At 40.9% G+C, this 20,570-nt stretch overlaps 1 protein-coding gene across 1 annotated transcript in view; it reads right to left on the minus strand.

Annotated features, from left to right (window-relative positions):
* The window catches only part of LOC104157843 (protein unc-13 homolog B-like), a gene marked incomplete at its 5' end in the record, with an annotated part of 186,843 nt that overhangs the window by 50,251 nt on the left and 116,022 nt on the right, over positions 1-20,570 (minus strand). The window contains 6 exons of the mRNA XM_009695336.1: positions 1,399-1,488; positions 4,280-4,348; positions 5,330-5,480; positions 8,191-8,354; positions 10,189-10,304; positions 11,214-11,383. Of these exons, the coding sequence (XP_009693638.1) occupies positions 1,399-1,488; positions 4,280-4,348; positions 5,330-5,480; positions 8,191-8,354; positions 10,189-10,304; positions 11,214-11,383 (760 nt within the window). The remainder of the gene's footprint in view (positions 1-1,398; positions 1,489-4,279; positions 4,349-5,329; positions 5,481-8,190; positions 8,355-10,188; positions 10,305-11,213; positions 11,384-20,570) is intronic.

A 20,570-nucleotide genomic window follows, 5' to 3' on the forward strand; every position in this document is an offset into this window, starting at 1 on the left:
AAGTCATCGGTCTGGGAACTACCCAAGACTTGGTGGATCTGCTCTCAGCCACTTATGCTATCAGTGACCTGAAGCAATGAACTGGTTGCTCTCCCCAGGCATGAAACAGCAGTGACAACACTTGTGTCCCTGCAGGATTGTTTGGAGCATAAAAGAGATTTTGAAGTGCCAAGGAAGATACTTCAGAATAAATAAATCATGTGGTTTCATACGTGTATAATCTGGGCCAAGCACACACAATTTCTGCTAAATTTATAGAATTTGCTATGAAGCCAGCGAGTAATCTTTTCCAACACAGGAAGCACATGCAACAGACTAGCAGAGCACATCACATTTGATCTGGAAAGTCTTGCTGAAGACCAAACACTCACATGCCTTTAAATACAAAAACTTTCTTTAAGGACATCTTTCATCACAAGCTTTATTGAACTTTAAAGTACACCAGAATCCATTGGGACATCCCAAACAATGCGTCTTCTCCTCTTGCAACAACAGCTCTTTTGATTATTTCATTGTTATGTTGCTTTAGAAAAAACACTGCAGGGTTACTTTAAACTAAACAGATACGTAGGCATTAACCTGAGAATAAAACTCTAACTTGAGACAATTTTTATATTGTCACTATCTAGATTTTTCAGAGTGTTCCTATAAAGAAAACTTTCAATACAGACACATTGTCTGAATAAACACTTTCAAAATAAAGTTCTAAAGCATCATTTACCCTAGGGCTTAAAATTTAAAGCATTTCTGAAATAGCTCAAATTACAGACTTGCTTTGTTTTTGAGAAGATAAAAATTACTAAGTGACACATGCTAACCTACAACAATATTTTTTAAAAAGTTTGGAAACAAATCAGGAATTAAAAATAATCCCATTACACAGTGGTAAAACAATAAACAACTACAGAACCAGAACATGAGTATTCATAACAAGTCTCTTGGATCTCTACTGAGAGACGCTATCCCATTTCAGCGTCTTACCCTCCAAGAAATAAATTTTAAAATATTTACAAGATGAAAGATGGTAAAGAGATGGTAGTGACTCACAGATGTTGTAGACAATTTCATAGGAAAACTTCCTAATGCTATTAACAAAAGTAAATTATCTTCCTAAAACAAGATAATTTTCTTTCTCTCCCACCCCTTTTTTTTTTTTATTCTTTTGTGCCACATTTATGACTGAAGAACACCAGGGAAAAAACAACTTTCATCTTCAAGATGCAAAATACAGTGAAGTAAAGATAAAACGTGGATGTTTATTACATGGTCAGCAGATGATCTCCATTTTCCTTAAGTGCCTAAAGCACAATGACATGAAATAACGGTTTGAAAATGGGAAACCAATTCTTGAGGCAAAAACTGCAGAGGTCCCATTCCCATCCCCACCCATAACACTACCTTCATCCTGAAAAAAGTGATGCTGGTCAGCAAATCCACTGTAGACTTCAGGTCCTGCAGCCGTTCGCGGCTGCTAGCTGGGAAGTTATTCTGTCAACAAAAAAGGGAAATCCTGTTGGAAAGCACAGTCAGATCCATGCAAGGCTTCAAGCATGTGCTAAATAAGGAAAGTGTCTTGGAAACATTTCCTGCTCGAGAAGCTTGTACCAGTCAAAACAATGCTCAATAAATAAGGCCTTTTTGCTGCAGGAGCTTATCTGTTTGCTTAATTAAACAGCTTCTCATATGAATGTAAAGTTTGTGTATACCAGGAGACTGACAACCCTCAGCAGCAGGAGATATCTCCTTGGCTGTAGAAGGAGCAGGCAGGGAGCAACAGCCTCACCACCCGCAGCCCTGGCCTCTTGCTTGAGGTTGCTTGTGTGGGTCCTTTCCTTTCTGCACTTACCACTTGGTTTTTGGCTTCTCTTCTGAGACACTAAGAGGTTTGGTATATTAGCAACCTCTCCAGAGAAATAAACTGGACTGAGAAGGGAAAACGAGCACTGCCATGGTAACCACTCAGTCCCCTGTAAGATCCAGTCTGCCAAGATAAGCATATATCCTTCATTGCCTCCTTTGATCTAATGCATTTATTTCACATACTCTGCTCAGCACCCCACTGTCTGTAGCGACTGCTTCCTCTTCCACTCTCTGGGTTCCACTGAAATTAGAAGTCTCACTGTCCCTTCCAAGTATGATACAAATGTGTGCATATATGTATGTATGTATATATATGCATGTAAATGCATATGCTGAATGCAGTAAGCTTCCCTTCTTGCAAGAAACTCTTCCCTGTCTGACCTCAGGCACTGTGCCCTTTCCTACATTTCCACTCTTTTCTTCCTGTGCCCTTTAACAGTATTCATGCTCCTCAGCATGTTCTTACATTCAAGCCGATGTGATTGGTTTTGCTGAAAGTAAAATAGCAAAGGCAGCCTTGACTTGGATAGTCTCTTCATATTTGCACATTATTAGAGACAAAGGTAAAAAGGGCAGAGTGGAACAAGTTTTCATTTATTCCTGAGGACTTGCAGACAAATATGCTGTCTCTTGACAGCAACTGAGCATTGCTACAGTTGAGCTAACCACCACAAGAAATTTAATGCTCTTTACAGTCATTTGGAGATGCTCATTCCTAGACAGCTCTCCTTTTAAAATTAAGTTGTCCACACACGGACTTTCTGGCACTGAGGGTGTTTACCAAAATCAAAGACTTCCATGGGTCAAGAGTTAAACATAAACCATTGGATGAATGTTGGGTACAGAATGCATGTTCTTGATTAGGAATAATAATCCGGAAAAGATACCATTATCTGTATTGAAATTCAAGCTTCTCTATAGTTATGTCAGCTAGCAACCTACCAACAAGAAGAACAACTGACATGCATACAGAATAACTGCATTTGCTCATAAAACACTTTCAAAATAATTATTCAGTGGATGACTTAGAGGTACCCTTGAGAGGGCTCCACCTCTCTCCTCCTCACCTGCCACCCTGCCCTGGAGGAAACACGCATTGGTTTCACATTTTCTTTTTCACGAATCTGCACTGCTGGTTATTCATTGGTTTTAGTGCTTACAAATAGCTTGATTAAATTAGGGGAAGGGGAAAGCTTAGTCTCAGTAATTTAAGTTGCAAATTGCCATCTCCTGTCTTGAAAGCTGGAAACTAACACCTTTTTCTTCCAGAATTTAACCTGCCCTTCAGGGGTCTTAAAATAATTACTAAGAGCTCCCAAATTGATTCAGCCTTTTCTCTAAATATACTACCAGTTAGATAACACCTAAATTACTTAAACTACACAATCTTTCCTGGTCCTTTATGTAAGATCTTACTTGTTTGTCCAAGGTTTAGGTGCATTAGTCACAGGAAAGCAGCAATTATTGAAGACCAAGCAAACAAAAAAGGCATCACCACTACAGATTCCTATTGCCATATGTTGATAATTTTCCCTCTGCTACTCAGCCGATCAGTGCTCTCTTTACACCTTCTCTTACTAGTAATGTAGTTTTAGAATAGCTCTTTACACAACATTCCTTTTATCTTCTTTTGCACCTTGCCCCTTGTCCTTTTTGTTTGTCTTCCTAATGCACTTCTCTTAGTCTGCTTGTGTTTCTCTCCTCTCTCTGTTCTACTGTGTTTCAGATAAATGCACTAATCAGAAGAGGATCTACTTCTAAATAAATAAAATCAAAGCTCACATTTTGCCACCATTTTTAATTTTTTTCAATGAATTAGTCACTAATTAAACTAATATAGCAAGGAATTAAAAAAAAGCCAAGTCACGTGATATGACTATGTTGACTTTGGAGTAGCAAAGAAAGAAACTAGAGTGTTTAAGAAGCCTGATGGACTGATGCCAACACTTGAAACTCATCTCCTCCCAATCTGCTCAAGTCGGGGAGGATCTCAACCTGAGAGCACATCTTGTAGATTCAGAGTCAGGGACAGTGAATAGAGTTTGCCAAACCTAAAATAAGTGACAACATGGCTGCAGTCCTCTAAAAGTTTTCTGTCTTACTGGGGGAGAACAAGTCTGTTTTCCCTTTGTAGATGATACCTGAAGTACTTACGTTTCTGGGAGAGAATCAGAGATAAGCATAGTTCACAATCCTTAAATTATTTCAGAAGTCTTGACGAAGTTATAATGGAAGGAAAAAACATGGTTTAAATTCTACCCATGGTGAAAACAAAATGGTGTATTTGAGCAATAAGTTTGTCGTAACAATTCCGTAAGACACAAACTACCCAAAAGGTTAGAAACATCAGAGAAACTCAAACGGTGTTTCCTCTCTGCCTACTCGAATACCTGAAAGGGTTCTGTTTATTCCCACTCACCCTGTACATTGAGAGATCAATCCGAAGTGAATTATGAAGCTGGTCCAGAAGCTTCACAAATCGTTCTTTCTGTTGAGCAGAAAACACCAATAAACATCACATATTATCACTCTCTAATCAATGTTCAGAATAAGCAGCAGGATATCAGGGAATAAGTGTCAGATCTCAGGAGAGCAGGAGGAAGCAGTATGGATGCATGGTATTGTGCAAACAGTATTTTCTTTCGATTCTTGGATTTACTTTTAGACTGTAATTATTTCTGAAGACTGTGTAACATGAGAATTGTAGAAAAATACTCCATTATCACTCTGAAGTAGAGGCAGAACAAAAAACCCTCTGATTTCTAGTCTGCAATTTGCACCAAGCTTATATTTAAGCGAAAATATTTATTCAGAGATGAATAAAGGAACAGTCAGAAAAGGGTCTAATTTAGAGCAATGACACAGCTCCAAGACCTTATCTATTAGTTCAGTGACAAGTATTAACAGGTTTCTCGTGACTGTCTTCTCAAGGTCAGGTCCCTCCACTGGATTCTGACTTGGCATCCTGAATACCTCCTCATTCAATCTATAAATTCTCAGCTTGATGGGAAGCACAAGCTTTTCCAAATACTTTTCCAGCATGCTTAACTCCAACACGTTATACGAAAAACATTCAAACCATTAGGGGGATAGACTGTTTTTTTGTTTTTCTTAAAGCAATTGCTGTTTTTAAAAACAAAGTTCTGAAATGATCAGATTGCATGGCGTATTTTATCAACAGCGCCACCATGTAGAGTTTAATATTATTTGCTCATTCCATACCATCTGTGCTCTAGTGTAATTTGAACACGAAGAATAAACATCACAATGCATTACACTGATTAATAGCTAAGATGATGATGATGACAATAAAACTGAGCTCTTTGTCTAGTCTAGAAGAGCTCCAGAGCTTCCAACTCCTCATGGATTTAATGTTCCTTAAACAGAGCATGTTATTTATTGAAAAGCAGAAGCACCATGGGCAAATGACAGAAGTCCAATTGTGATATCATCAAACATGCAAACATACCCCAAAATTAGATGCTGCAAAGCGGTCCGAAGCAGACACATTTGTGGAGGCAGTGGTGTGTGCATAATAAGCATTGATATTGGCAAGTAAGGTGCTCATCACAGCTGGCACACCTGGGCACATGTATTTAGAGGAGAGACATGCAAAATGCCTGCAAACAAAAAGTTCTATAAGTAATTCTGGTCTCTTTTGTGTAGCACAACTTGACTCTGTCCCTTTAATAGCTCCCTTACTCTGGTTGGCACCATGAACAGAGGAAAGTTACATTTTCACCCTTTCTGCAAATCTCCAGCATCTCAGAGCTTTTTCAGAAAGATACCATCTAGACAACAGATGTGCTCAAAACAAGAGAAATCCCTTCATTACAGCCCTTTCCAGATCATAAAATAGCTTTTCAACTCTGTTGCCAAGAGCTTGGGACTTAGGTAATACCCTGGGTCCTGATGCCAATTCCTAGAACCAAGCCTGACACAAGGAAATCTACATAATTTGCTGCCACTTGAGGCAGCCACAGGTTCTGATATGACATGAGGCAGCAGCAATTGGAAAGCATTCAAGCGCAGCGAGATCACATACTAGTATTTCCATGCTGCACTGATATGTGATTCCTTAGGGCTAACCCTTCCAGCCTGCAAGAAGCATGCATGTTCATTTACATTTTCCCACTTAACTGCCCTCATCAAAGTGCAAGGAACCCTCCTGCAGGAAACCTCAAAATTATGCCAGAAGCATCCGGGCTTGTGAAATGATTAAACAATCAAAGAAAATCTGTTAGATGTAAGGGGGGAAAAAAAAATCAGAGCTTAAGAGGTCTGATATGGGACATAGCAAGTGAAGATCATTTCAACAGACAGGAGAATTGGGCCATTTTTAAGCAGTCCTTTTTAAGTAGGAATCCTCACTGAGCTCCCAAACTAAATCTAGGAACTATTTTCTAAATGTAGCTTTCTCCCTAAGGGACTCATAGAATCACTGAATGGTTTGAGTTGGGAAGGACCTTTAAAGGTCATTGCATCCAACTCCCCAGCAAGGAACAGGGCCATCTTCAATCAGATCAGCCTGCCCAGAGCCCCATCCAAACTGACTTTGAATGTTTCCAGGAATGCGACACCTGCCACCTCTCTGCGCAACGTGTTCAGTGTTTCACCACCCTCATTCTGAAAAATTTCTTCTTTCTATCTAATCTAAATCTTCCCGCTTCCAGTTTAAAGCCATTGCCGCTTGTCCTGTCACTGCATGCTGTTGTAAAAAGTCCCTCCCCAGCTTTCTTGCAGGCCCCTTTAGCTGCTGGAAGGCTGCTCTAAGGCCTCCCTGCAGCCTTCTCTTCTCCAGGCTGAACAACCCCAACTCTCTCAGCCTGTCCTCACAGGAGAGGTGCTCCAGCCCTCTGAGGGACCCCTCTGAGGTGTTCCATCCCTCTGACTCATCACACACTAGCTTCTGTACTAGTTAACCTACAAATGATTATAACCAAAAAAACTCCAGTGAGAAAATTTCACAGGAATTCACAAGTCAGTATTTCAAACATGATATTGACCACTGAATGCTAACTTGCTCGTTACATGATACCTATGTAACAATTGGTCATTTAGGCACTCGGTAAATAGAGACAGACACATAAACTGGTTTTGTTTAGCTTGAAGAAGAGAAGATGTGAGGAATGGGGATCTAATCAATGTCTTGACTACTTAGCAGAGAGGGGAGGGTTAGTGACAAGATTGAGCAAGGCCAAAATCCTTTCAGAGGGAAGACCAAAACATAAGCAGCAATATGCAGCAGTTACAGCATAGAAGTTCAAAATAGAATTTTCCAGTTTGTATTTCAACCGGGAATTTCTTCCCTAGAGTAATACAGCCTGAGGACAGGAGCCCAGAGAGGTGGTAGATTTCCATCCTTGGAAATGTTCAACAAACTGAAAAAGGCCCTGAGCAGTCTGGTCCAACTTCCAAGTTAGCCCGGCTACAAGCAGGGACTGGAGCTCTGAAGGCACCTTCCAATTCTTTTCCACTTTGGCTTAAATCAACAGGCAGAAAAGGTGCTTGCAAGGTGACGTAAGTACAGATCATAGTTCATCCAAGGATCCAGACCCCAAAACCTTCAGCTTCTAATGTGAGAAAGTTCACTTCTGTCTGCTGTATTTAATATCACATTTGGAATAAGAAATGAGCTAAGCATAGCGCTACTAGTCTTTGAGAAGAAGAACGGCTAATCCTAAATCCAAGTAAAAGTATACTGACAAGGAAAACACTCTTTGAAGATCAAGTTGCATATTAGCCTAGCTCAAAAGAGGACAAATCAGTGGTTCCATTAACTCAAAACTTCTTATAAATGCCTTCAACAGCACCTGGGAAATTACTGACTTCAAAGAACTGTATCAATTGCTACAACAGACAGGTAGGACAAACATTTTCAGAAAACCTCATCCCTTCTCACATCATCAGAAATCGTCAGTGGGATCCTTGGGTAATAACTTTTTAACAGAAGAGTGCTCAAATAGAGATTCTGAAGTCTTAAAACAGGAATGGCTCAGCTATCAATAATAAAATATGGTCATTTACACTACCAATGTTTGTGTAATTCCTTAGAATTAGTTTTAACGGTGCTCACACAAACTGTTCAGATAGATCCTTAATTCCAGCACTCTGTCAGACAAATTTCTAGACTTTGAGGAAACCAGTGATTCAGAGACAAGCAGTCTCTTCCCGCTCACAGTAAGCCCCATAAACAGCAGCTGTCACTGCCAAGCCTTCCATTACCAACACATTTCATCTTCTAAATATTAACAGTCACATCAATTAGTTACACTGCAGCTATTTTAATGCAGTTACACTGCACTAAAGACGGCATGAAATGCATCTTACGTCATGGCCTGGTATATTGATTCAATGCCGTAACGCATTGCAAATTCATCCACGATCTCTTGAGCTGTCTCATCAAAATACACCTTCCAGGCATCATCTCCTTTGGCATCAGGGATCTTCACCACCCCATTCCCCTGCACATCTGTGAGATGGTGAAAGAGGTTCTGAAATACAAAACAGGAATGAAATGATATGTGAGGCTTTTGAAGCCTCCAAGAGAGTTTCATGAAGAGCTTGGAACTGCTGAGAAGGTGGCACTAACACAAATTTCTTTGCTCTCCTCTCTCTTAAAAAACACTAAGTATTTTTATGTTTTTACCTTCTTTTCTTCTTGAGTGCTCCTAGCTGAATTTTTGGCATGCATACCTACAACTTTACCCAGCAGACATTGCGAATGATGCAGAGGAGTGCTTCAGTGCAGTGAAACCACAGACTAATTAGCTTCCTGAAACCTACACATTTCTGTTCTCAGAATGAAATGCCCTAACATGGACAAGATATTTAAACTAGCTGACGTAACAGCTCTATATCGGCTTTGTAATTATTATTACACAGCAGAACAGTTCAAAGAGATTTATTTTTTTTCTGAAAAGGACATCCTTACGATCACCCCTAACAATGAGACACTTCCATTATTATTCAACATAACCTTTCACTTTATCTAACACTGTGAAGGCTTTCAGCTATCATTACTGTGCAGAAATTGCACATTTGGTTCAGTGGGTTTCTCAGTAATCCTTAAATTCACGTCACTTACAGATTCATCAGCTTTTCAGACAGCTGGCTCCCTGTAGTAAGGGATGCAAGAGTCTAATGATCTCATTAGAAGCTAGAGGACCCTGCTTTACACTACTCTTTTTCCTGATTAAATTATTCTAGTGGTAAATCATCTTCATTTTATGATACACAAATGAAAGAAGGGGATACTTAGACATATGCGCAAAAAAGAAGGGCAGCAAGTGATCATGCATGTTCAGATGGAAAAAAAATGAAACAGCTTACCAAACAGAAGCCACCAGTGAATTAAAAAACAATAAATATATATTGAAGTACACAAGACAGCCTACTAAAAGAAGCCTACTGATGTTTTTCTAAGCTTCATATCTGTCTGTTCCCTGGTAAGGCCAGAAGACACCACAAGGCTCCAACATCTGGAAAAATATGTTGTTCCCATAGCCAAACATTCCACTCTGATACATCTGTCCTTTTCTAGTCTGAATTTGCTTAAACCTCACTAGACCTCATGATATTCTTGTATGTCAGATGAAAGGGGCTCTGACTACTCTTACACTTAAGAGACTGACCTTGCCACCTGCCTTCTCTTTGATAGATGGACTTGGCACCATGAATCTCTCTGAGACAAGGTTTTCCCTTTAGTCCTTCTCACAAGTCATATTTGGATTTCTCCCAACTTCTCCAGCACTGCCTGCCTGGCTCAGTCCACCCTGAGACAGCTCAGTACCCAGTAACTACAGCTTACCTTCTGTCCCCCAACAGTTGTTCATAGCTACACACTGAAGCAGCACAGAATTTATACCACCAATACCTGCATCACTCAATAGCCAGAGTCAAAGCCCTCCCTAGACCAGAATTTACCCATAAATCATTTTGGTATGCCTTCTCTAAAGAAAGGCATAGGTACAGTACATGCTGAAAACATCACTCAAGGAGATTCAGAGGTTTCTCCACGTTAAACTTAGGGGCGGGGGAGGTGGGGCGGTCTTTGAGTTGGACCAATGCCTGATCTGTGCCTGACAGCAGCACAGCTGGGACAGACTGAGCCAGTCAGCCCCCAGTGCGGGGGAGAGAGTCTAAATCCTTCTTTGCCTCCCTGAGAAATGCAGGTCTGATGATTCAGAATGTTTCCAAGCCTGCAGAGCAGGAAAAAGAAAGCTCATCTAGGGCAAGGAGGAACATTTCAAGGAATAAAGGTCAGAAAATTGCTTATTCAATAGACAGAAGGAACATGGTGACGACTGAGCTGAACCTCCTTCTTACCTCGTGAAGGCAAGTGTACTGAATATGATATGGAGCCACCTTCTCCTCGCCTTTGATCTCCACACTGATTTGCAGGCGAATAGCCCCGGACACCGCAGACTTATCTGTTCGCTTCTCTAGAAGGAAAAATCATCAGCAATTATAGGCATTGTTCATGTTCACAGTAGAGCTATCTTGGGGTGACAACACTGGAAAAGAAACCGCTGGAAGCTCAGGCTGAGCTTGTGATCAGTGTCACCATGGAGAAAACTTTCTGACTTTTTTCTTTTAAAACACTGAATACCAAGTAGACATCAACAAAACAACTGCCATGATACACCCTCAGTATGACAGATCTAGCTAGAACTATGTACATTTCTGGACATAAGACAGCTTTTCTGACAGCAAATGTGCTATAGGATCTTGGATTCAGTCAGGTGAAATAGAACCACCAAGGACAGATCCCTTTTCTGAGAACAGCGCTGACTGATATGGAATTTGTTCCTGATTTCACCATAGTCCTGAGCTCTTGGGAATTGCTGGTTGTCCCTATCAAGAACATTTTGGACCTCCTAGGATTATTACTATGCCTGTCAATTCAGCACTATCTGGTTACTTGCCAGTACTTTCTACAACTTTCTATTTTGGTCACTGGGAAAGGTCTCAACAACTTCCCAGCCCACTGCAGTGTACCTGCGGGTCTTACAGACTGCTAAAATTCTTGTGTTGGCACAAAAAAGGACACAGGACAGCAAACATGTCTCCAGCACAGGTGGAATGCAACCCTGCTCCAAGCATTTTACCCATTGTACTTTTCAATGCCTGAAAGGGAAAACTCATCACCCTTCCGACATGTTACACTCCTCTTCATTTTAACTGCAATCAAATTCTTGCAGCTGCTCCACAGCACCATCATATGCCCCTTGAAATCATGTGAGCTTTGTTTCTTTTTTTCCTTTCTTGCAAAGTGTCCATATGAACTCAGGCACTCTCAAACATTTCCAAACTAACATGTGACATGTTTTCAATCCCAAAGCCCTGCTTACCAAGGTTGTACCACACATCCATTTCTCCACTCAGGGTACGGACTTCAATGATTGTCTGCCCCAGGAAATCATCTGACTCGCGTTTCAGTCTCTGCTTGACACGAGACTTGATGTCATCATCTTCATCCCACACTCGCACTTTGATCCGGTCAGAAGAATTATGGCACTCACTGCAAACAAAACAAACGTAATGTTGAAGAGCACATACTGCGGTCAACATTTATATACTAGATGCTTCACATTAGTCTTGACCCACTTGTCCAACAGTAGAAGGATGCATAAACAAAATGTAAACAATGCCTATTTATTTAAAAGTGGAGCATCTGATAAGAACTACACAACTTATTGGTGCACTCTAAACACTCGTGTGACATGGTACATACTGCACTTCAGACACATGCTGAAGCAGTGTCCTGCCCTGACCACAACCACCAACTTCAGACTTGCTACATGGCTGTGACTCGCCTGCTTGTCCTCATTCTCAGGAGCAGTTCCCTGAACTTGGGAACTCTCTTCACTGTTGTTGCTTTTGCTGTGAAGCCCACTAAAAAGCCTGGTGATAGCTAGACTGGTAAACTCAGCATACACACATCACAAATGCCAATGAGCATCTCACTGGTGTCTGATAGCTCTCCCCATCAACGATCTTCTGTTCAGCTGTAGGTGTTAAATGCTACTTGTGATTATGCATGTGCATTATCTAGAACAGCACGGTCAAGGCTTATCACAAACACTTTTCATGGTGTTTTCTAATAAAAGATAAATAGCTCAGGTGGAGATAGCTCTCTTCAAGATAGTCACAAAGCAGTAGTGTATTGTTGTACAATACATTACAATCAGATGATATAAACACTGCCTGTGCCTGGGAAGAAAGGCTGGGATACGGTAGTCACAAAGTTGGTATTTAATTACTAGAATTGATTCTGCCTGTTATTCACAGCTCAGATTGATACTTTTTGCTCTGGGCAGATCATAAAGACATTTCCATTTAAAAAAGCAGTTTACTGTTTGCTGAATTGGCACCCTCCAGCTTAATGCACAGGCAGAATTTGCAGTCTCCCCCTCTTTTTACGTGTTCAGATACCTTTTGTAGATCCAAACAGCCTCCTGGAAGTCAGAAGTGGGTAGAAGCAGTTTATTCTAAGAGCTCTGCTCATTTACAGGGCATGCAATACAATAAAGCAATTTGAATGCTCATATGAGACCATGACAAGGGTGATTACTCACCAGAACCACTACCAATGTCTGCCCTCAAGGAAATAAAACCTATGAAAACAGGCAACTTCTGCTGAAGGCCTGTTTTCCAGCCTTTTTAACATTAACATGCTGCATCTGTTGCTAAGCAACAGAGAGAAGAAAGAAATGGGTCAGAAGAGATCTGCTAAGCCTGGTCAGTAAGATGTGGCAGTGACTGGCATTTGGATGCTCTCTACCAATAAACCATTTGGGCTCCTACTGCAACCATTGTGATTCAGGACTGCTTAAGAGACATCCATGCAGCTCCCACTGATTTTCCCAGTACAGAGGAATATCTGGGAATTATACAGAGAAAGTTAGAGGCAACTGCATGCAGTTCTGATCACAGGCAGAGAGCATCAGTTCTCCCTGCCTTTGCTGTGCAATCAAAGCTGTATTTAGAGTTCAGAAGCAAGATGATTCAATGTTTCTCTCCTGCCTTTACTCTCCCCTTCCTCCTCCTCTACTCCAAGGATGTCTTCCTTTAAACAAAAGTGTTCACAAGCAGGGAATGCTTGGACCACTGCTCTTTGCAGCTCTCAGATTTAACCAAGTGCACTGCCATATCTACCAGCAACACAGCATAAGCATGTGAAAGAAATCCTCTGTTCCTGATACGGTGCACTAATGTACATCCCAGAAGTACCACAGAGGCTCAGTGTTCAGAAGGGCATGGGTGCCTAAAAATATAGATTGGCACACAGTGCCATTTACAAAGCACCAGCAAGTTAGCTCCTGACTTCTCCAGACCTCACCTTCTGGCACACCAGTTCTCTATTATAACTGCTTTGATCTTGTTTCTTTCCTACCAACAGTGAGAAACTTGTTCAATCCCTTAGGAAAACATTCACTGTTTAGACCTAAATCTATCTCAGGTGGTCCCACATGCATCATCCTGTGCTCCTGGAGTGGCTGGCTATCATCATTCACTCAGCTACAGCAGCATAACTCACTGCTAAGTGCTACAGGTAACTTTCCGGTAGTGTTTACTGAGCTACTGAAGCTTCTATTTTACCACACCTTTCTCGTGTTGTTTTTAAGAGACTGCTCAATTTGTTTTCCTTATGCTGCTCCCATGCCAGAGACTGAGCCTTATCACTTGCCCATGGCAGCTAAAAGCCTTGGGCTGGTGGCTCACCTGTAAAACATCACCATTTAAGTCTGTAGGAACCAGAGTCCTGACTTTCACTGAAGCAAGACTGTTGTGTCAACACCAGTTCACCTTCCAGACAGCACCCCAAAATGAACCATGAATACTGTGGGAATTGCGCTTGTTGCCTGATAACAGACTTTCTAACTAATGAGAAATAGCTTCCAATTTGTGACAGCATCAGGATTCCTTAACACTGTGGCTAACAAACTCTGCTGCTAGAAACTTTCCTCTTCATTAATACAGGAGCTGGCACATTTTTAAAGATGGCTGCCCCACTTCTTGCTACATTTTTGTGAAGTTTGATTTCACTGTGTGCACACATATGTCCGTCCAGTCTCCCACAGCTGAGGTCTCACAGCCTTCACAAGAGGACACAGAGAGAAGAAATGCTCTGTGACCCCACTGCAAGAAAGAAACTACTGAATGCTTTCAGGAGTGCGAGAGACTGGAAACCAGGTTCCCTCTGTACATGGCTCAGAAATTGTCTCTTTCTTTTACATCCACATTGTCCTGATGTTTGCAGTGGTGCCATTTTCACAAAGAACTTACTTTTACAATTCAAGAAACAGCACACCAAATCTTTAAGAAAAATTAAAATCACAGAATCATAGAATCCTTTAGGTTGGAAAAGACCTTTAAGATCATTAAGTCCAACCGTTAACCTAACACTGACAAGTCCACCACTACACCAGTGGAAGTTGTAGAGAGCCATGAGGTCTCCCCTCAGCCTCCTCTTCTCCAGTTCCCTCCCAACCCCAGCTCCCTCAGCTGCTCCCCATCAGACTTGTGCTCCAGACCCTTCACCACCTTCATTGCCTTCCTCTGGACTCACTCCAGTACCTCACTGTCTTTCTTGTCATGAGGGGCCCAAATCAAATAAATTGTGAGGTTTCTTCTGTAAAGTTTTTCTGCCTGAAGTCAGCAGTTGCAGGAGCAGTGGAAGCAGCTGAGCCTGGTTTGGCTGACTTGCTCTCTATCCCACTCTCTACCTCCATCTCTTTTGTCACATTCCCCTTTGGCCTTACCAAACACTGAACCATCAGTTCCCCACACACATCCCTTATACTGTCAATACTCTGGCATCTTCCCATGCCCAGTTAGCAACTGGGCCAAGGGGAAGCATGTGAGTACACGAAGCCGTAGTTCATTCTGATCTGCACACACAGTGGCATGCCTACACATGCAAATTGGTACATTGGTGGCTAAACAGAACAGGCAACTGCTGAATTTACACTATAGTGCCTTCCACAATGACGTGAGCAATTTGCATCCTAATCTAGCACCAACTTCTGCAAAAAAATTGTAGAAAGGGATTCTTCATTCTGAGACCTCTGCTCATCTGTGAAGGCTGGCCCAGATTGGCTCAGATGATGTCAGGGGTCTGGCAAGTCTCTCACCTCCTCCAAAAAGTCAAGAGAAAGAAAAAGGGGAAGTATCTAAAAATGACAAGAACACCACTTTTGAGCCAATGACTCATACTTCGAAGCAAAAAAACCAATGACATTTGTGCTGAATTTGATACTCATTTGCTGCTTGTGCTAACAACATTTGTAGGACTTAAGTAAAACTTAACCTTCACAGGAACACTAAAGCCAAAGTCATAATCCTTGTTAAGCTGTGGCAACACTGACAGTTTGCAAAAGTTCTGCCATAAGAGATCCAAAGGTATACCTATAAAACCATGTGTCCTGCAGTTCACAAATGATCTTTACTCACAGTTAAGATCATAAGTTTAAAGCATGGAGAGTGCCAAATTGAAAACCTATAACCTTCTGACACCATTAGCTCATGTTGGTGAACTCGTGAAAACAAACAGAGTCTGGTAAATAACCAAAAGGGTGAGGGTCCACTTGTATCACATCCGCATGGACATTTCTTCCCAATCCATTTTTCATCTCAAGAATGGTGTTATCAACACATGAACCCTGCAGGACTCACAAAGCCCTCGGTTTTGTTCCACTAATGCTGCAGTGAGATCTAGACTGTGCATCTCTAAAATGCCCTGCACAGACTAGAAAGGTGGGATGTCAGTGTGACCCTATCAGTCTACATGCCTGTTTTACATAAAGATGTTTCCTTAAATTATGTTGTTTTCTTGTATTTTCTGCCTGAAGAACAGGAGAGCCCAGAGGCCTCAAATGCAGCCAGGACTCCACTGTGTTTGGCAACTCCCAGAGCAGAAGACAGCCCCTGCCTTGTAGAGCTGACAGGCTAATAAAGACAAAAAGCAACAAGTAGACATAGCAAGAACAAACAATGGAAGTGAGGGAGTAGAGGAAGCAGCAATACTTTGCAGATTTAGAAGTAGGTCAGTCAAGCCCAGAATTAACTAGTTTTGTTGCGTTTTGATACTAAAAAATACTTATGGTTCAAAGAGTGTAGTGAATATCTATATGGTCATATTCTGTGAGCACTTTCTCTTCTGCACCACAGCAGATGCAGCTCTCAAAGAGAGGCCTGTAAAGTTTCACAGTCCAGTGCAGGGGATGTTTCATGCAACGGTAAAGAAAGTGCAGAGCTGCTTGCAGAAATAATGGATTAGAGTGCAGGACGTGGGAAAATGCACAGGAGAGAACTGATCAGCAAGATTTTAGGACCTGTGATCATTTTAGGAGGTAAGTTTTGCTTCTGAGGAGTAAAGCGGAAAAAAAAAAAAAGAAAAAAGAAAAGTGATTTTCTGGAAAATGAGAAAGGAAGGAGTAGTTGTAGCATGTAGCAACCAGTATGAGAAAGCCCAGTAAAGACTTATAACAACATATACAGAGGGAGCAGAAAAAAAAGTTGTCTATGGGAAACGGTCTGGCTGAAAAAGCAGTAAGATTTGGATGTGGTTCAATTGAAGTGTCTTGACACGGCAGGGTCCAACGGGCAGCTCTGTTGTGGCCAACCTCAATAGGAATGGAAGGCAGAAAACTACTCAGGACAGGTTAATTTTAAAACAATGTCAAGTCTCCTCTACTGGGGAGAAAAAAGGATGGTGGAGAAAACACCAAAGGCAAAATCAGAGTGGTATGAGAATGAAGCAAAAATCCTTAGTAGCTTAGAAGTTAAGCACGACAGCACAGTAAAATGCCCTGAGATCCAGCTGTTGCTGCCTAAGAACAAAGAAATGAGTCTTCTGTTCTTACTAGCACGAAGCTCTTTTCTTAGGGGAACAAGTACAATCATTTTGCTGCTGCCCAATGCTACAACACCTACTGACAAATTAATGGTGCAGCTCTTCTAACTACCAATAGCAGATAAAGTGATTCTGAGCGTTACACCTTTAGCTACATTAACTCAGCTTCCCAACAGCTGCTTGCCACAAGGCATCAAGCCTGCATTCAAATTTAAGCTTAACATTGGTAACTGAGCAGGGAGATAAGCAGGATTTTGCCAGAATGCCAGTTTTAGTATTTGCAGTACCTGGAGAATAAAGAAAGCAAGACAAACTGGATGGCCCCTGCCATGCAGAGAAGGGAGGCTGAGGTGCAGAGTTACAGTGACATTTATACATACAGTAGTCTCAGAAGGGGAAGTCTAAAATACAGCTCTGGAGCAGTCACATATAACCACAGAGACAACTGAAAGATGCTGAGCTTGATAACAGGCTCAGCCGCTGAAAGGAAAATTACGGAACCGAATAGAAGCTTTTCGGTGACAAACCAGTGGTTAACTATGCAATAGCACCAGTCCCAAAGGATTAACAGGAATGTGTATCACGTGGGGCTCTGCATGTTCTAGTAAAATATTGATTATCTGCTAGCAGGAGGCACTGCACTTATTTTAATTCAGTTACTCTTCTGCAGTGAGAGAGAATAAACATGCCTCTTACAAAGTGTTCAGTGACAATGTAATCTGTTCCAGGCAATGATTTCACACCCACCTTTCAAAGCCTGAGACACAGCTGTACTCAGAATATACAACTTCAAGAGGATATTACTGTAAAATGAATGAGTCATTTTGTGCCTAGGCCAAGAAAAACAGCAACGTCCTGTTTGAATCCAGTAAACTCTACTGTTAACAGTCATTAAAGACTCGAGTGCTTCCTGAATAAAAGGTAAGGACTAGCAGACTCTGAACAACCCCAGAGCTCTCCCTTTAAAATAGAAACTGTCCTGAAGTCAAGTTTATTCTCCTAAACACTGTCCTGCTATTGTACATGTCTAAATAGGGAATTAATGTCTTGTTCTAATCGCACTGAATAGTGCAAAAACATCTTCCTTCTAATATTACTGGGCTGTTTCCTAAGGAAATGAGAGTTACACAGACTTGTTATGAAAGCTTCTATGTTCCAACAAGTTCTGTGAAAAAATCACAGTTAGATGGAGAAGAGAAATCCATACCAGCTGCCGTCCCTGGAAAGTCTGCAGCCAGCTGGCTCTCGTGTACCAACCGATCCAGACAACTCAGAACCAACTGCAGGGAGGACACATGCTGCCTTCTGTCCAGCCAGAGTAAAGGGCAAGGGAAGAGAGCTGAGGGCACAGAGGAGAAATGTACGTGGCAAATGAAGGAGAAAGGAGAAATGTAGATGGCAAATGAAGGAGGCTACCTGTAAGGCTGCTCATCATAACCATAAGAAAGGAATCAGAGATTACTACAGAAGGCAAAGGGGATGTAAATCCAAGGGAACTAGGGCTTCCTTAGTGCACGCTCACAACATTTCTGTATTGCAGCAGTGGTTGGAATCCCCCATCAAGCTTCATCCTGCCAAGCAAAACATACGCAGAATCTCTGCATCAAGCCTGCAAAACTTTGAACTGAGCAGAAAGATCAACCCCTTGTATTTCCACAGGCCTTCAAACTCCAATGAAAGATATAAAAATCTCTCTATAACACCACATTTCCTAAAGCTAAAGATGTAAATGTAAAAAGAGATAATTTCCAGAAAGAAACAGGACCTGCAAATCGCTTGCTCAAACTACATGAACATGCTTCAAGAATTGGTCATCAATCTAAGCAGATGCCTACAGTGACACAGGCTAGTAATGACCTAAATAGCACTTACAATGGAAACCCAAAGTGTTCTCTACTTTGCCTTTTCTAAAAATACAGTTCTAAATCTGGACTTCCGAATTGGGTCAAGCCTACCACAACATCTTTTTCTGAAAATATATAGAAAAGGAACAAAGTCATATTCAAGGAGAGGTATCTAAGTTAATATACTTTTCCATCCATCACTGTAAATAAGCACAGAAAAATTATTTGAAGTAGGCTACTGCAGCCTTAAAAATTTTAAAACTTGTTTCAGCTGCTTTTAATAAACTTTACAGAGTCTGTAGAAAGAATTGTATCACTCAGCTGTACATAGTCTGCCTCAATTCATGCCATGGATTACACTAACAACAGTATAATTATAATGACTGATGCACACAAATTTCTGGCTTTATATCCAACCTTTGAAAACACACTGGAATTGTGATCATATAGAAGACACTGGGCACCTCATGAACACCAGCTACCAACAAGTCTGTCCACTAAGTCAAACAGAAAAGGAACAGCAATTGCTTACACACACATTACATTAGTTATTGACGTGACCTCTCTCTACTGACACACTTTGCACCCGTTGAAATGTTTAAGTGTTTTGAAAACCACTCTTCACATGTCTTCTGCAAGGTAGGCTTTCAATAACTACCAGCACACCTTTCCCTCACTATAACAAATTAACTTCATTCTAAGAAACAAACACTCACCCTTTAACCTTTTAAATTTGACAATCTCTCGATTGTCCTGACAATCTCTTCTAAAAAAGCTTGGTATATAATGGGTATTTTTGGCCTGCATATGTTGATTTAAATTTCCATTTGATTATGGGGTAGGAGAATTTCAGAAATTTTAAGAGCTGTAAGCTGAAAAAAGATCCATAAATGCAAAAAAGGAAGATGGGAGTGTAAAAGACCAGTGCTGCATACACTTCTAAATGACTCTCTCCTCATCCAGCATAAGGTGAGCTTTGACATCTACTAATGAAATGACATATTGATTGCAGTACTAAATGCTCTCCTGCCATCGGTCTGGACATTGTGCTCATTTCCTTCATCTCCTCCTGCTATTCCAAGGCAATTAAAATAACCACCTAGACATAGGCAAGATAGAAAGTAGCATCAACTTTAATGTCCAACAGCATATTATCTGCTGAATCACAGACATGGCGATAAAATCTAAACAGTGGCACCGTTAAAACTGTGACATTTACCACGTTGTATTACCTATCTTTAAACACAGTATTTGTTGAAGCTCCTAAAATTAGAAGGGAACACACTGCAAATACCATGGTAACTACTTGGCATGGTAAATCAAGGTCCTTAAGGCTCCCACACAGACTTACTGCTATTGTGACTAGAGTTATCCAAATGCGACCTAAGTATACTTACCACTTACCAAGCAGTAATGTTACCTTGGATTAAACTAAGATAAAGCCAAGGGCTTACTTGCTCAGAATAGCACCAAAATTTTTCTGACATTAATGAGTAGCTCAAAACTACTTTAAAAATAATTTTGTTTGTACTGTACATTGTAAAGACAAAGCTGGGTTGATGTAAGCTTGACTTTAAAACACAAACAAATTTCAGTTTGCAGATAAAGCTCCCCCCAAGTGGTTGAGGAAAAGACAGGGGAGGAAAAAAAAGGAAAAAGAGAGAAGGTATGTACAATGGAAGAGCTTACACATTAAAGGAAAGAAAGGTGTTTGAAGTTGAATGATATCATCCAGAATCTTCAGAAAATGCTTGCTGGAATTCATGTCTCCATTCTATTTTATAACATGTTCAATGATAAATTGAGGGTACTGTTTACTTATTCAATAAAAACAGGATGGAATAATACATTCTTCAGCCTTCTGAGAGTAGCTTATATCTAAAGAATTATGCCTCCGGCCTTTGCTTTAAATTCAGACATGGATACATTGCTCATCTTGAAAACAGATAATCCCTTGAGTTATTGTTACATTGATTTTCCAGAACTAGAAGGGGAGACTGGCAGTG

This window comes from Cariama cristata, unplaced genomic scaffold, assembly GCF_000690535.1.
Source record: "Cariama cristata isolate BGI_N322 unplaced genomic scaffold, ASM69053v1 scaffold32130, whole genome shotgun sequence".
Taxonomy (NCBI): Eukaryota; Metazoa; Chordata; class Aves; order Cariamiformes; family Cariamidae; genus Cariama; species Cariama cristata.